Below are 18617 nucleotides of genomic sequence, written 5' to 3' on the forward strand. Positions count from 1 at the left end.
TTTTCCACATGTCTACCTTACATCAGCACAATTTTGGAACCAAATTTTTTTTTTATTGGGGAGCTATAAGGGTTAAAAGTTGACCAGCGATTTCTCATTTTTCCAACAAAATTTACAAAACCATTTTTAGGGACCACATCATATTTGAAGTCACTTTGAGGGGTCTTTATGACAGAAAATACCCAAAAGTGACACCATTCTAAAAACTGCACCCCTCAAGGTACTCAAAACCACATTCAAGAACTTTATTAACCCTTCAGGTGCTTCACAGGAATTTTTGGAATGAGGAAGAAAAAAATTAACATTTAATTTTTTTCACAAAAATGTTACTTTAGACCCAATTTTTTTTATTTTCACAGGGGTAACAGGAAAAAATGGAACCCAAAATTTGTTGTGCAATTTCCCCTGGGCACGCAGATACCACATATGTGGGGAAAAAAACACTGTTCGGGCGCACGGCAGGGTTCGGAAGGGAAGGAGCGCCATTTGACTTTTTGAATGTAAAATTTGCTTGAATAATTAGCGGACGCCATGTTGCATTTGGGGAGCCCCTGATGTGCCTAAACAGTGGAAACCCCCCACAAGTGACACCATTTTGGAAACTAGACTCAGGGAACTTATCTAGATGTGTGGTGAGCACCTTGAACCCCCAAGCCCTTTACAGAAGTTTATCACATAGAGCCGTGAAAATAAAAAAATCAAAAAAATATTTTTTTTGCATCGCTTTATTCTAAGACCTATAACTTTTTGATTTTTCGGATGATGGAGCTGTATGGCGGCTTGTTTTTTGCGGGACAAGATGACATTTTCAGCGGTACCATTTTTATTTAGATTTGTCTTTTTGATCGCGTGTTATTCCATTTTTTGTTTGGCAGTATGATGATAAAGCATTGTTTTTTGATTCGTTTTTTTTTTTTTTTTTTACCGTGTTCACTGAAGGGGTTAACTAGTAGGACAATTTTATAGGTCAGGCCGTTCTGGACGTGGCGATACCAAATATGTGTACTTTTATTGTTTGTTTTTTTTCATAATAATATTTATTGATGGGTACATTATATTTTTATTTTTGGTGGATTATTTGTTTTAATTTTTTTTTATATTTTTACAATTTTTTTTTTTCACTTTCTGACAGTTTTTTTATTTTTATACTTTGTCCCATTATGGGACTTTCACTTTTTTTATTCTGATCGCCTGCATAGCACAGGAATGGGGCACCATCCCTGTGCCATGCAGGCTGTCAGCGCTGCACAGTGAGAAGATAGTTTGGTCATGCACTGCGCAAGACCAAAAAATCTTCCTGCTGTCTGGTGACCCGGATGTTGTCATGACGACATCGGGTCATCATGGCAACGTCCAGGAGGCCGTGGCAGACAGCGCTTCGATCGCAGCATTGCAGGGGTTAATGTGCCGGGAGCGGTGCGGGACCGCTCCCTGAACATAGTACCGGGTGTCAGCTGTGACAATCAGCTGACACCCGGCGGCGATCGCGCCCGCACAGCCTGTGTGCGCACGCGATCGCCATGACGTATTAATACGGGTCAGGCTCTTAAAGCCCAGGGCACAGACGCGTATTAATACGTCATGGGCTTTAAAGGGGTTAAATGTAAAATTTGCTTGAATAATTAGCGGCTGCCATGTTGAATTTGGAGAGCCCCTGATGTGCTTAAACAGTGGAAACCCCCCACAAGTGACCCCATTTTGGAAACTACGCCCCTCAAGGATTTTATCAAGGAATATAGTGAACATTTTGAACCCAGAGACCCAAGTTAGCTTGATCATGCACTGTGCATGATCAAACTAACTTGCTGGGGCCTGATGACCCGGATGCAGTCATGATGACATCGGGTCACCATGGCAACGATCAGGACCCTGCGCTGACAGCGTGGGGTCTCGGATCCAAGAGCAGGGGGGCTTCTGTCCCCCTGCTCACTCGCTAAATGCTGCGATACCTGCACCACTCCCGGCACTGAGTGCCGGGTGTCAGCTGGTCCAGGGCACAGAAACGTATTATTATGCACAATGTCAGGAGTTAAACACATCCAATTGTGGAACTTATTATTATTCCAAGATCTATTGATTAAAATCAACTTTCATTTGTGGGAAAACCCCTTTAAGATTGGTACATTCAGTCACTGTATTTCAAACAAGAATATATTGTAAATGAGGTGTGTAATAGACAACCAGAACAAGATAGGGCTTTAATTGCAGTCACGTTTATTTGCAGCTTCTATACACACTTTCTATGTAATCAAACTTTTCTGACACATTTTAGAGGGGTTCACAAAATGAAATTGTCACCATTTTTACTAAAAAATAAATACAAGACTTAAAGTGTTGCACAGCTCTAAAATATACAAAGGCTTAGATTTAATGTAAACTCTGAAAACATTTTACAAAAGAAAACGTTTTTTTGAAACAATTTAAATTTAAAAAGTTCATATTTACAGATATTACAAAAAAATACAAAATGGATGCAAGTCCATTAACCATTGTCGTTGTCGCCAGCAAGTACTGGTCCTAGTACCAAAATAGTAACACTGGAACCTCACTTGGTATTAATTATCATTAAACTCTTTAGGGTTAGTTGTTGGTTTTATTTATTCCCTTGACAATCTCTCAGAACAAATAGTAGTACATAGCATTGCTTATTCATTTGGCAATGGAGTTTGTGAAATAAAAGAAAATTCATCAATGTGAAACGCCAAGTCCAAGCCTCTATTGCAGCAATGCACTTAGTATGGTTTGGCAAATCAAAAGTAGGTTTCTACGTTCCATTTTTTTTGTCCCTTAAATAAAATGTTACATTAAGTATTAGTATAAATGATAACAAAATAGGAAAAAGTTGCATAATAAACAAAATTGGTTATGTCAGTGCAAACAGAACAATAATTTGGAAGTCTGGTGAACAAACATGAGAAACATAGCTTCCCTCACACATACAGTGCTGCTTCTTACATTTATTTACCTGCTTATACTGAGATTTAGAACAATGAGTAATAGAAGTTTAGTTAAAGATTAAGACCACAACCACTGAATATCTGTGTAAACAAAATAAACTGATTTGTAGGGTTCTGACTTCTAAAAATGTTTATTTATGGCGTATTTGTAGGAGTGTTTTGCATCGTCACCAGTATAAGCAGGAATATCAGTATGCTACATATTGTAAGAGAGGTTTTATTTTTTTAATATGTGTACCAAATATTAGCTTTATGGTCAATCCCACCTTGATCATTAATGAAAATATGTGTTAACATTTAGGAAATGCATGAAATCCCCATATAGTAAATATAATAAATGACATTTTGACAATTTGTAACCTTTTTAATATTGACCTATAAAAAACACAAGTCCATTTGCAACCGCTAATAAAAGATGTAGCTGTATTACAATTGGCACATTTCAATTGGACTGTTATAAGATTGTTGGACGCATTATATGGTTCTTGCATCAACAAGGAGGGGCAGTCCATGAATTTAAGTATTCCCATACTAAGCCATTCTTAATCTCTGGTACAAGTACAATGCTTCACCTATCACAGAGACATGCAAAGAAGTTTGAAGGTTATCAATGAAAACTGTATACTCTCCGCCTTAGAGCAATGAATACTCTCTACTCTCCTGCTTAGAGCAATGAGTACTCTCTACTCTCCTGCTTAGAGCAATTGAGTACTCTCTACTCTCCTGCTTAGAGCAATGAATACTCTCTACTCTCCAACTTAGAGCAATGAGTACTCCCTACTCGCAACTCAGAGCAATAAGTACTCTCTACTCTCCAATTTAGAGCAATGAGAACTCTCTAATCTCTAATGAGTACTTTCCTCTCCTCTCTCTGGTTTATTGATCCTCTCCTCTCTCTGGTTTATTGCATTGAACATTCTTTACACTTTAGAACAATAAGCTCTCTCTACAGTCCACTTTAGGGCAATGAGCACTCTTACTCGCCACCTTAGAACAATGAGCACTCTCTACTGTCCACTCTAGGGCAGTTAATTCTTTCTACTCTCTAGCTTAGAGCAATGAACACGCTCTACTGTCCAATTTAGGGCAATAAGTACTCTTAATCTCCTCCTAGAGAAATGAGCATGGTCTACTTTAGGGCAATGAATTTAGGGCAATGAATTTTCTCTATTCTCCACCTTACAGTAAGGAATACTTTGTACTCTCCAGCTTAGAGAAATTAACACGCTCTAATGTCCAATTTAGGGCAATGAGTACTCTTAATCTCCTCCTTAGAGAAATGAGCATGGTCTACTTTAGGGCAATCAATTTAGGGCAATGAATTTTCTCTATTCTCCACCTCACAGTAAGGATACTTTGTACTTTCCAGCTTAGAGAAATGAACATGCTCTAATGTCCAATTTAGGATAATGATTACTCTCTACTCTCTACATTAGATCAATCAACACTCTCTACTTTCTACCTTATAGGAAGGAACACTCTCTACTCTCCAATTTTGAGCAATGAGGACTCTCTAATCTCCAATGAGTACTTTCGTCTCCTCTCTCTGGTTTATGGCATTGAACAATCTTTACACTTTAGAGCAATAAGCTCTCTCTACTGTCCACTTTAGGGCAATGAGCACTCTTAATCACCACCTTGGAACAATGAGTACTCTCTACTGTCCACTCTAGGGCAATGAATTCTTTCTACTCTGTAGCTTAGAGCAATGAATGCGCTCTACTGTCCAATTTAGGGCAATAAGTACTCTTAATCTACTTCTTAGAGAAATGAGCATGGTCTACTTTAGGGCAATGAATTTAGGGCAGTGAATTTTCTCTATTCTCCACCTTACAGTAAGGAATACTTTGTACTCTCCAGCTTAGAGCAATGAACACTCTCTACTTTCTACCTTATATGAAGGAACACTCTCTACTCTTCATGTTAAAGCAATGAGCACTTTCTAATTTCCAACATGGAGCAATAGGCGCTTTGTATTCTCCACCTTAGAACAAAGAGGGCTCTCTGCTCTTCACTATGGGGTTATTAGCATGCTCTACTCTCTACCTTAGAGCAATGAGCACTTTCTACTCCCCACTTTAGAGCAATAAGCACATTTGAGCAAAGAGAACTTTCTACTCTAACCACAGGGGATTGAACACTTTTTACTTTCCACCTTTGGGTTTGTCCTAAACTGCATTTCCCTTTTGTATTTCATAGATGTATAAAGAAAACTCAGTAGTTCCAAGTGCATCCAATATGTCTATTTTTTTTAAATGGCTTACAAAGAGATAAAATGTTGCCAGTTATGGTGGGGGGGGGGGTTAACTTCAATTGGTAATAATATATTTCTCCATTGGTATTAGTGTAAAAGAAAAAAACTGAAAGAAAAATTCTCTACTTTTTGGAGTGACAGTGTGCATGGATTTGTTTGGTATTGGAGAAATGTGTTGTTTTCTTCAACCAATGTGAATCTTGCATTAAATACTGCCAAAGTAGAGATAGTAATAAATAACACTGTGAAAACAAAAAAAATTTATTTGATTATATAAATGATTGTAGCATTATACAAAGGAAAAGTGCAGTGAAACATGATAAGTCACATTATTTACAGTAAGTATTCTAAAGGGGTTTTCTGAGATTTTAGAAAATGTGCCCAATGGCTGTCAATGTGATAACATAATAAAATAATCATAACTCATCTTTCAAATTCCCTGCCTTTCAAGCGCTTCTGCCTCTGTGGTTCTCATCATTTAGTAGCTGGGCATGTGCTGTGCAACTTTCATGTGACCACTGCAGTCTGTCACTGGCCTTAGCGATGATGTTGACATGTACAGTACATGATCACTGGGACCAGTAATGCATCATTGGCTGCAGCAGTTATGTGACTGATATATGACTTGTGACCAGTTGCTGGACTGGCTGGGACCAAAGAAGCAGCAGTGCTGGAAAGTGTTCAGTAGTGAACACTGCGTACATGTGCTCACAGCAAGAAGGAATTAAAGGTCTAGCGGCTAGCAAAATACAGCTGCTGGTCCCAAGCACTGCGGTCCCCGGGAATCTGTCTGATAAGGGCCGGATAAAAGGTCATCGAAGGCCTGCAGGCCTGAAGTTTTAGAGGAGCTCCTTCACATTCCATTGGACACAGCTTTAAAGCACTGCACATAATTGGCCACCACTGCTAGGCAACATGCAGTAAAAAATAAAATTAAATTTTTTTTAATAACTTGTTATTACAAGCACTTTGCAGATTCAACTATTTAAAATGATGAGCATAATAACAATGCCTATTAGGGCAATTTTTTTTAAATCCAAGGAAAACCCCTTTAAACCTTACACCGGACACTGAGCCTGGGAAAGAAATAATTTCTTTTCAGTTATGCATTTTCCCACATCTACATATGTGTTTTTATGCAATTTTCAGTAGTTATCATTTTATTAGGGTGTCATATTGAATGTTCAGAGAGAAGTCCAACCCTTCCATTATCTGAGAAAACGCTCTACAAGACCTATGTAACATTTTGAATGGAGCCAGAGCTTACAGTTTCATATTCCCTATTTGGCCAAACTACATCGGGACTAATGACATTAAAAATACTGACACTATAATACTGGTTACTAAAATCAGTTGTTTTTTCGGTTTTGGGTCAACATAAATGTGCATCACTTAATATAGCAATATCATCTATAGGCTAATCCATAAGTCTCATGTGGATGGTGTATGTGCATAGGTCCTTATACTGTAAATGCATCTAAGGTTTAAGACTTAGGGAAAGTAAATCATTTCTGAAGGATTACATTTATAAACATTCTCTAATAGTTATTTTGTTTTGCCTCTGTTACAAAATTCAGGTAACATAAATGTTATTTTTATTCTTATTCATTAATTTTTCTGCCTAAACTTCTACTTCGTTTGTGCATAAGATCAGCTCAGCTTGAGTTATTTAAAGGGGTTGTCCTCTACTATTGAAAATAGCCCAGTGTATTTTTATGATGAATAGAAGTAACTTTGTAATTACCTCCCACTGCTGTTTCTGCCTGTGAGCGGCGCTATCCTTGGCTGCTCACAGGCAGCACGTGATCCCCCGCTGACGTCACGTCAAGTGAGGCGTGACCCAGCGCTGGGTTCCCCGCGGTGGCTGCTGGGCTGTCGGTGGGGTTACCCCGCGCGTCACACCCAGCATCCACCGCGCGATTTCCCAATGAATGGGGAGAGGGAGAGCATGCGGTGGATGCCGGGTGTGGCGCGGGGGGGGGGTAACCCTGCCCATAACCCAGCAGCCAGCGTGGAACGCAGAAGAGAGAGACCCTTGGCTGCATCCGGAACCATGACGTGACATCAGCGGATGTCAGAGCAGGCGGCAACCGGGGTCACGCGATGCCTGTGAGCGGCCAGTGATAGCGCCGCTCACAGGCAGAAACAGCAGAGGAAGGTATTTACAAAGAAAATAAAAATAAATTGGGCTATTTTCAATAGTAGTGGACAACCCTTTTAAGGAGAACTAGCTTGATTTCTGGGGTGGCTTTTATAGATTAAATTTAACAAAAAAAAAAGTATATGTGTGTCTTTAAGGAGACCAGCTGAGTCCCCATTATTAGACCTTCAAAACTTGATTAGAATCAGTAAGCTGTTCTTACATAGCCACGTTGTCTAATATAAATCTATTTTTTATCTAAAAAAAACAAAACAAAAGAAATGATAATATAAAGCTACTGATGCGCATAGTAATACTTTGACAAATGTCTAAAAGGGGACTAATCTGCATACAAAGCTTTCACTTTTGACACTAATGCACATTGTTCAATTTCAAACAATTGCTCTCCAGCCGTATGAGATCAAGCCCACTGTACCGTGCCCAGAAATGTTCACAACCCCAATTTAAAAAATGCAGTCACCCCTTTACTAGTGAGCATCATTGTAGGGTGGCCGACGTAAGGCCCTCATACACATTAGATAGCTGTCGGCCGATATTGACGCTTTCAGACTTTAGACTAATGTGAATAGGCGCCTTTAGGCCATTTTCTGAGTATTACTGTTGCATTAATGTGACAAAAATGAATGAGTAAGATGACGACCCATGGCAGATATTTATTAAAGAGTTAATCTTAGGTATTGCACTTTTTTTTGGATATTATCTAGATGAGTGGTCCCCAACTCCAGTTCTCAAGAGCCACCAACAGGTCATGTTTTCAGGATTTCCTTAGTATGGCCCAGGTGATAATTGCAGTACCTTCCAGGCAAAAATTCCTTCACCTAAGGAAATCCTGAAAGCATGATCTGTTGGTGGCCCTTGAGTTCAGGACCGTAGTTGGGGAACACTGATCTAGATTAACTGTCAATCATTCCAAGCCACCTCTTTGCATCCTATCAAATCAGACTTCGCTGATGCCAGTAACTCTCTTAAAAATCCACCTGTTATCATCAGTGTTTGGTCAGTTTTTAACATGAGCGATTAATCAGTTTTTTTTTGCATAGGAGAAGTTTTCTCAAGCTTCTCTTATCTAACAAACATGAAAATCGGACAGCACTAGTATGGCATATGAGTGCCGTTAGAGTCTGCACGGATCCATAATCTTGCTGGCAAGTTTGATCCTTGTCTCAAATCAAAATTGGACAAGAATCCGTGTTTTGGTGGAAGCCATTCGGTCCACAAAAATACAAGGGCATGTCAATAGCTCCATAGACTATAGTAGGAATGAGCTCTATCTGTGAAAAACATGGATAGAACTCGAACATGAAAAACTGACGTCTGAAAGAGCCCTAATGTGAAGTGAACCTTTGATCATTACAAATAAAAAAATATTATCTATGTGCCATTGCTTTAAATAATCACATATAAGGACCTTTCCATATATACTGGTATAGAAAAATATAGTGGTAAAGCCAGTTTAAGTCTTGTTGGAAATGTACCCTAGGTGCTGGGGTTAAGGGACACATTACTAGGGAAACCATTAAATCTTTATCCTCAAGAAAGTCCCTACTTATGTATTTTGTTGGCTTACATTTGAAGTACCATAAATGACAATATGATCTGTATAGGAATCTTTGGTTCCTTCTAACCCTCCCAATCATAATACCATAGCTTTTCCCCTCTCATGCTTTACTAAGTGGACATGCTAATCTTGTAGGTGGGAGCTACATCATTAGTGAAAGTGATTGAAAAGGATGATTACTTTCCCTCATTAAATGCCCATGTCAAGTACCTTACTCAATAATGATGAAAACCTATTTCTTTTATTAGAGGTGGTGCATTTACACATGAAATCTTTATGCATGGCAAATATCTGTTGGGCCATTTAAAAAGGCATCACGAAAAAAAAAGTTATAATTTCATTTAGACATGTAAAATGTTTTTTTAAGTGCAGAAATACTGAAAATTACTCAACCCCTTCCCCACATTTATGCAGTTTATTCCATATTCATGCATGTTAAGCTGAAATCTTAAGACTAAGAAAATTATAATATTTATTCATTAATTTTCCTATGGTATATATACTCTTTAGCCTTTACTGACATTTCTATACATATGTATATTCACTAACCGATTCCTAAGACAAGAGGGTTTTAGATAAATAAAGTCCCCATCATTAATTCAAAACGCAATCAGTCATTACAAGAAAGTGATGAAAATACTTCACACATGAAAGCAACTTCTCCAACCTTTAGGTAAACCTGCCGGAAGCCATATTTATTAACTCCTCTAATTCCAGGTCAGCCACAAGCAGCCTGCCCTATGCTTTCTTCACCACTTACTATATCATTCATAGTACTTTGTTAGACGTGTACACAGTTATCCCTGTTACTTACGGACGTCTCACTCGCGTATGAACAAAAGTGCAAATCACTTTCTTAAAATGTCCACTATTATTCTTACAAAAATTAAAGAAATTTCAAGTATTATTGTTTACTTTCCAGCATTTCTCTTTTCTTTGCATGTTCACTATCCCTTAGTTCAAGTCAATATCAATGGCAATCAATGCATCATAAATGTCTGGATCTCTGCGAGATTGTACCTATGTGGACAGATCCGAAGAATCTAAGTTGCAGAAAAGTCTATAGATGGGGTAAATATAGCAGAGCATGGTAATGTGATCTATTTCTCTTTATTTTATGCTGGCTCATCTATCAAACAATGATCAATTACCATATACAAGGAGACACACAGTATTTACTTCAATTTGACAAAATTGGATATAGAAGAATTGCTTTGCAGCCTTCTATTCCTAGAAGTGAAATTATGAAGACATAATATTGTGCTTTTAATATTGCAGTAATAAATACTTAGCTATATTGATCTAATTAGTGTTAAATGGGTTCTTGGGTTCTTTAGTTGGTGGCATATCCTTAGGATAGACTAATTATGTATAATCACTGGGGGTTAAGTCCTGGGACATATCATTTTGCAGAATAAAGGACTGTGACACTTGGTGAAGCATTGTGGCATCTTCATTGTCTATCCAGTGCCATATATACTGATGTGGATTTCCCCTAGTACTGCAGATCAGAGCACAGCCCAGCCCAACACCTTCCTTCTGGCTTTACACGTATGGTTTCCTTACTAGTGAGAAGACACCAAGATCATTATAGGGTCTGAATAAAATCTGTAATTACTAACGTATGAAAAATTATCATTGCTTTGCTAAGAAGCAGGAAAGACTTGGTCATTTGACACTCAACTAGTTAATTGGCTGAATGCCTTATAATAAAGGATAACCAGTAAAAAGTTATTACCTATACTCAGAGTAGGTGATAACTTGCTGATTGGAGGGTGTACCACCACTGGGACCTGAACCAATCGTAAGAACAAGGTATTTTTATTCCCGAAAAATGGAGTAGCAGGTCAGATGCCTTACCGCCACTCATTCATTCTCCATGGGGCACTCTAAAAAGTCAAGCGCATAGCTCACCAGCCCCATAGGAAATGAATGGAGCAGTGGCCAAGCATGGGCACTGCTGCTCCATCCTAATAGGGATAAAAGTTCTCTGCTCTTCCGAACAGTAGTCAAATTCCCACCAATCAACAAGTTACCACATATATTGTGGATAGGTGATCATTTATTTTCAATAGAAAAGTGATATCACCATGGTGGTAGGGTGATTTTGTTAGTGCCAGCTTGGACCAAAGGCAGTCTTGGTCCTGCTATGTTAAGAAGTCTGTAAAAAGTAGCATTGAAAACTGATTGTTATATTTTTCCAGGTTTTGAAAGGTTTGGCCATTTATTGGACTTATTATAACATATATTTACTGGCAACAAGATAGTAAAGAAAAAACATTTAATGCTAACCATAATGTGGTTTTATAGGTATGACTATTCCTTTGGCCATTATGACAATGATAAAACAAGTCAAAACCACAGGAATAAAAACATATTGAAAAAGTGTATATACCACATGTACAGCGTAGGCTTCCCACCGTGGTCCTATAAGCCAGATGGACTCCTGTGCTCCTTATTGTCTCCAAGATTGCATATAATGGGCTTTACTGATGATTCCCGAAGCTCACATTTATTGGTGAGCTGAAATCAGAGAAACTGGCACCCCGATGAAGGGTTTACCAGAGAGCCATGAAGAAGGTTGTCCATGATGACAAAATTACTGTGGGCAAACAAGGGTTCAAAATAGTTCTTGCTCAGGGACTTTGCATTGTCTATATCTGCCCATGCTACACATTTTCGACAGTACTTATCACTTTGTATACTAAAATGATCATTTTCTTCTTTTACTCCGAGATTCAGTGCACAGTACAAAAGGTGTTTTTTCATCTGTTTTCAATATTACATTGTGCTCACTTGCAGTTGTCACAGTTTCATTTATAATGGCACTTCCATCAGGTATGCTGGGTATTAACAATTCGGTTTTTGCTGATTAAAAGGCTTTACAGAAAGCACCTCATATAGTATGTATAGCGAGTGCAAATATTACAAATCTAGTATATATCCATCATAAAACCTTAGTATCATAAGCAGGACTACTTTAGAAAAGCATTTTCAGCCAAACAGTCCCAATATTTCAACAAAGGGTGGCTTAGACAACATAGTCACCCCATTTATCAGCGACCTTAGCTGTGCCACATAGCTTATATTCCAGATGGCTCATTGACATCAAGCAATTCAAGAGCCAGTGTTACCCTTCAAAATTTGATTGGCCTTGCAGTGAAAATATTAGTGAGTAAGAAAAGAAGAATGAATGCTACAGTACTTTCAAATTCTTTTTACATTAGAAAAAACTTTAAAAATGTACAAAAAAAGAAATTTGAGGCTGCTGAGTATTATAATAGTCATGGTCAAGTATTACTGTGATGCAGAACAGGATGATGGTATTCACAGAATACAATTCCCTATTAACCCTCTAAATTCATTATTTTCCTCTTGTGTGCTGCAACACATTATTCAGGAGCGTTACACACACTCTCCATGATTTCTAATGCCTTTATTCATTGGCTGCATATCCAATTTTTGTTTAATAATCCTATGTACAATTTTATCAAAAATATGTTATTTACATCCTTTTTAAGTACTTTGAAAGTTTGCTCTATTATTTGAATTCCTAATGTACAAAAATATGTATTTTCAAGAATTATTTCTTCTTTTTTCATCTGCTTATTTCCCAGGGAAGCACTTCAGCAAAGTTATATTTCAATATTTTTTTTATAACATTTTGACTTTCCCATAGCAATACTTTCCCATTTACTTATCCCTTAAAGTGGTTTTGTTAGATTATCGATATACAATAACTACATTTTAAAGAAAACAATAGCTTAGGTAAACACAAGTTTCCATTATTCTTAATAATAAGTAATTGCACTAGTATTTTCTTTTGTCCATTTTCATTTTTTTTGTTCAGTGCTTTTATATGTCCTTAACACTCACAGCACCCTGCAATATTTTTGAGAAATTAATATGTTTTTTTTTTTATCAGGCAGGTATTTTATTCTGAAAAGTTCATTGGAAAGAAATACAAACCAATGTTTTATAAGCAATAGTAACTGGACAAGGTCCTGACGCAGTATCTGGTGTGCAGACACCCTTTCTTTTCTCTATTGGACTGGCACATAAATTATTAAATGGTGGCAATGTCTCAGTTTATTAATTTGTTGCAATCAATCTGTTGCACAGAAACCATAATGAAAGTCCTACGTTGAGCTCTGTGAAGATCTGTCATCATGAGGACTGCCATCTGAATTCTCTGTCTCACCTTCAGAAATGGCCTGCATTGGGGCATTATATAACCGGCACCTAACACTGTAACGGCTGCTGCTTGCAGCAGGAGGCACTCGGGACCTTCCAACCCTAGAAGCCGCTGACATAGTCTTTGTTGAAAATCCTTCAGACATTACCCGAGGAGAGCATGGTGATAATGGTGAAAAAGCATCGCTACCAGGTGACAACTGGCCAGGTTCTTCACAGCCGGACGAGTCAAGGGGCAAATCTCCAATTGACTTGGGAGTTACTGGGCTCTTCAGTATTTCAGTAGCTGACATGCGGTAACTGGAATCTGTCCTGCTGCCCTTTTTCAAGAGGAGCAGCTTAAATTCTTCATTTGATGTATTTGATTTTTTAGCATTCCTGTAGATCAGTCCCGCAGACCTCTGAGAGCTTGCTGGTGTAGCTTGCTGGGGTGGTGTTACAGGTAAAGCTTTTGATTTGCTTTTTACACCAGTCTCTCCGGATTCTTTCCTGCCCAAAATTTTCCTTTTAGATCTACATTGAAAACACACATATTGAAATTGAGATGAAAAAATTTAATATAATGGTTTAATAGAAATGTACTAAATAATTGTAAATAATAATTAAACCTCGCATTGGACTTTATTATATACAGTTAATACTTTGATAGTATATATTTAAGAATGAGCATTCCATTTGTTTTTATATATTTTTCTCACCATGCTAAATTTTATCCTGGTGATTTTCTTTTTTTGGCATGAATGACTGATACCTTCAGACACCTTTTGGGCACCCACAGCAGCTATAAGGGGTTTTGATCCAAAAGGAGGCATACAGTGGGTACAGAAAGTATTCAGACCCCTTTAAATTTTTCACTCTTTGTTTCATTGCAGCCATTTGGTAAATTCTAAAAAGTTATTTTTTTTCTTAATAAAGTACATTCTGCACCCCATCTTGACTGAAAAAAAAACAGAAATGTAGAAATTTTTGCAAATTTATTAAAAAAGAAAAACTGAAATATCACATGGTCATAAATATTCAGACCCTTTGCTCAGTATTGAGTAGAAGCACCCTTTTGAGCTAGTACAGCCATGAGTCTTCTTGGGAATGATGCAACACGTTTTTCACACCTGGATTTGGGGATCCTCTGCCATTCTTCCTTGCAGATCCTCTCCAGTTCCATCAGGTTGGATGGTGAATGTTGGTGGACTGCCATTTTCAAGGCTCTCCAGAAATGCTCAATTGGGTTTATGTCAGGGCTCTGGCTGGGCCAGTCAAGAATGGTCACAGAGTTGTTCTGAAGCCACTCCTTTGTTAATTTAGCTGTGTGCTTAGGGTCATTGTCTTGTTGGAAGGTGAACCTTCGGCCAAGTCTGAGGTCGACAGCACTCTGGAAAAGGTTTTCATTCAGGATATCTTTGTACTTGGCGACATTCATGTTTCCTTCAATTGCAACCAGTCGTCCTGTCCTTGCAGCTGAAAAACACCCCCATAGCATGATGCTGCCACCACCATGTTTCACTGTTGGGATTGTATTGGGCAGGTGATGAGCAGTGCCTGGTTTTCTCCACCCATACTGCTTAGAGTTATCACCAAAAAGTTCTATCTTCGTCTCATCAGACCAGAGAATCTTATTTATCATAGTCTGGGAGTCCTTCATGTGTTTTTGAGCAAACTGTATGCAGGCTTTCATATGTCTTGCATTGAGGAGAGGCTTCCGTCAGGCCACTCTGCCATAAAGGCCCGACTGGTGGAGGGCTGCAGTGATAGTTGACTTTGTGAAACTTTCTCCCATCTCCCTACTGCATCTCTGGAGCTCAGCCACAGTGATCTTGGGGTTCTTCTTTACCTCTCTCACCAAGGCTCTTCTCCCACGATTGCTCAGTTTGACTAGACAGCCAGGTCTAGGAAGACTTCTGGTGGTCCCAAACTTCTTCCATTTAAGGCTTATGGAGGCCACTGTGCTTTTAGGAACCTTGAGTAATGCAGAAATTCTTTTGTAACCTTGGCCAGATCTGTGCCTTGCCACAATTCTGTCTCTGAGCTCCTTGGGCAGTTCCTTTGAGCTCATGATTCTCATTTGGTCTGACATGCACTGTGAGCTGTGAGGTCTTATATAGACAGGTGTGTGCCTTTCCAAATCAAGTCCCGTCAGTTTAATTAAACACAGCTGGACTCCAATGAAGGAGTAGAACCATCTCAAGGAGGATCACAAGGAAATGGACAGCATGTGACTTAAATATGAGTGTCTGAGCAAAGGGTCTGAATACTTATGACCATGTGATATTTCAGTTTTTCTTTTTTAATAAATGTGCAACATTTTCTACATTTCTGTTTTTTTTCAGTCAAGATGGGGTGCAGAGTGTACTTTAATGAGAAAAAAAAATTAACTTTTTAGAATTTACCAAATGGCTGCAATGAAACAAAGAGTAAAAAATTTAAAAGGGTCTGAATACTTTCCGTACCCACTGTATGTCTCCTTTTGGATCAAAACCCCTTATAGCTGCTGTGGGTGCCCAAAAGGTGTCTGAAGGTAAATTAATTAATTAAAAATACCTATCCTTCAGGTTGACAGAATTGCATATTGCATAAACCTTAACCTCTTCCTAACGTAGGGTGTAACAGTAGATCCTAATAGTACATCCTTCGTCAGGTCACCATGTATGGAGTGGGCTCAGGAGATGAGCCAGCACTATGCACCTGTACCAGCAGCAATCAAAGCCTTCTCCGATCGATAACTGTTTAACCATTTAAATGCTGCTGGCAATCTTGCCTTAAGCATTTATAGGGAGTCTGTCCGCAGGTTTTTGCTATGTAATCTAAGGGCAGCTTAATGTAGCAGCTGAGACACAGATTTCAGGGATGTGTCATTTATTAGGCTATGTACTGTTGTTTCTATACAATGAAGATTTTATCACCAGGAGATTATCACTGCTCAGACCACACTGCACACGAGCCCTGGCCTGACCACGTTCCCTGCTCTGATAAGCAGCTCACTTTTAATAAACAGTGTACATAGAGAGCTGTGGTGTGGGCGTGGTTAGTTGTGATGTGGGCGCATTTAGCTTTCTGAGCTCCGCTTCACGCTACATCTAAAAACTCTTGATTGTGTCACAACTGCTGCACCCAGTAAACTAAGTGATACATCGTTGGCATCAAGGTCTCTTTTCCTACATTACGCTGCTCTCAGATGAGGTACTGTAGCAAAAACCTGGTGACAGATTCCCTTTAAACAGCGGGACTGCAATTTAAAATGTTATTTTTCTGAGAACCTCTTATCTGATTTATGATCATTGACCACATAAAAGTAGAAGGTGTATGGAAACAAAAGGCTTTTGAAAACAAAATTTATAATGTTTCCCATTTGTAAAAGGGAATTTTTAGCCTGTAATATATGCATTTAAGTAAAAAAAAATTGTCCAAAAAGGTGCACAACCCTTTAATGAGAAATAGGTATTTTAGGAGTGAATCCACAGGCAATATATAACATTAAAAACGCATAAAACCACTTGAAACATGACATCAGTAAAATAAACATATGTATATATAGCACATGAATATATTGCAAATGGCTAAGATTTGTTCTGGTTAATACTGTTAAAATATTTTACAGCTATTCCACCTTTGTGTAGTGTTTTCCACTTTAAATAGCGGGACTGCAATTTAAAATGTTATTTTCTCTATATACTGCCATATAGTAGTATTACAATATATAGAACAAGCGATCATACACACTCAGGTTTAAGTTACATAGGAGGACTAAAAAATGAAGTAAAAAATAATAATAAAAAAAAAAAAAACATAGAAAGATTCAAATCACCATCTTTTCCCTGTTTAAAAATAAATAAATAAAAATAGAAAAGCATATTTGACATAGCCAACTTGAAAAAAGTCAGATTTATCAAAATATAAAATTAACCAGTAAGGTAAATGCCATAAAGAGAGAAAGGATCAAAATGAAAATATTGCGGTTTTTCAGTTGCCTCCCTAAAAAAATGCAATAAAAAGTTATCAAAACATCATATGTACAAAATGGTATGCAAAGTCATCTCGCTGTGCAAAAAAAACAAACTTTCACATAGCTCTATTGACTGAAAAAAAGAAAAAAAAAGTTGAGTCTCAGAAAATGGTGACACAAACCAATTTTTTTTAAACAAAATTCCGATTTTTTTTTTCTCACCAATTATAAAAAAACATAAGTTAGCATCACTGTATTTATATTGACTTCCAAAATCATGTTAACAGGTTTTTACTGCAGAATGAACACTATAAAAACAAAACCTCCAAAACAGTGGTGGAATTTTTTTTCACCATTTCACCACACTTGGAAAAAAATAATTTTCCAGTACATTGTATGGTGGAAAGAATGCTGTCATTCACAACACAAAAGCCCTCATGCAACTAGGTCCACAGAAAAGTAAAGAAGTTATGGCTCTTGGAAGAAGGTGAGAAAAAAAATCAAAAGTGCAAAACTGAAAATTGGCCATGGTGGGAATGAGTTAAGCAACTCATGAATTGGTGGCTGTCGTAAAAAAGACCTATATGGAGAAAAAAAGTGAGTGTTTTCTGCTGCCTATACAACAAGCAGGTTACTCAACTTCAATCTAATATGTAACAGTTTTTAAGAGTTTACAGTTGATATGAGCAATATTAGACAGGAATAATGTTGGAAAGATCATGTGGATATCCTTGTCCCTTTTATGCTACTGGGAACGGACTTTCTTCCCTAAAGGACATGTGCTCTTGGGGCCAGTTAGGGGATCAACAAGCCAATCTGTCTTGGCTATGGTATTTTTATGATACCTAAGACTGAAAGCTAAATCTTTGCTGTAGGGGATAGCAAGCTTAGTTATTTCAAGTTGTATAACATAATCGCCACAAAACAAATGAAATTATCTATAGTCTTTGTATGTTTTCATTCTCAAATGAATTGATTCAATAACTCGCATAAAAGCAATATATTTTACCTATGGATGACAGCAAATAGGTCCTCAGTAGTGCGGGGTTTGTTAGGAGATACAAAGACATCATCAGTGTCAGCCTGGTAATACTCACTCATTGGTGATACAAGTAGGTCATCGCTCATTGAGGAGTCTGCGGAAAAGAAGAAGATTTCCACATATAGTAATAATAAAGGCATGTTAGGTAAAATACAAGTTTCCTAAGTTACAGTCTAGCTGTAAGCTATCTCTTTCTTGAACTAAAACCATTAGAACTCTTTTTTTGGGGCAGTAGTTTAGGTGGCAGCATTGTTTCTTTTTTCCTGGGGGAGGTCTACTCTCATTATAAGGCCACGGCCCCACTATCAGTATTTGGTCAGTATTTTTTCTCAGGAGTGGGAGCCAAAACCAGGTGAGGAACAATCAGAGAAAATGTATAATAGAAACAAGTCACCAATTCTGCATTTATCACCCACTCCTGGTTTTCGCTCCTACTCCTGAGAAACAATACTGACCTAATACTGACCAAATACTGATAGTGGGGCCGTGTCCTAATTTTGTCTTCAGTGCAGTC

The 18617-nt window shown here is 38.0% G+C and overlaps 1 protein-coding gene across 5 annotated transcripts in view; it reads right to left on the reverse strand.

The window, feature by feature from the left end:
- Positions 1–4213: 4213 nt before the first annotated feature.
- The window catches only part of NHS (NHS actin remodeling regulator), a 266748-nt gene continuing 252344 nt past the window's right edge, over positions 4214–18617 (reverse strand). For all 5 annotated transcript variants that reach the window (XM_073665384.1, XM_073665383.1, XM_073665386.1 and 2 more), the window contains 2 exons: positions 18071–18197; positions 4214–13637 (listed from right to left, as the gene is read on the reverse strand). In XM_073665384.1, the coding sequence (XP_073521485.1) occupies positions 13070–13637; positions 18071–18197 (695 nt within the window). In that variant the 3' untranslated portion in view covers positions 4214–13069. The remainder of the gene's footprint in view (positions 13638–18070; positions 18198–18617) is intronic.

Source organism: Phyllobates terribilis, unplaced genomic scaffold (genome assembly GCF_046119375.1).
Source record: "Phyllobates terribilis strain yellow unplaced genomic scaffold, ASM4611937v1 Scaffold_2__4_contigs__length_985480577, whole genome shotgun sequence".
NCBI lineage: Eukaryota > Metazoa > Chordata > Amphibia > Anura > Dendrobatidae > Phyllobates > Phyllobates terribilis.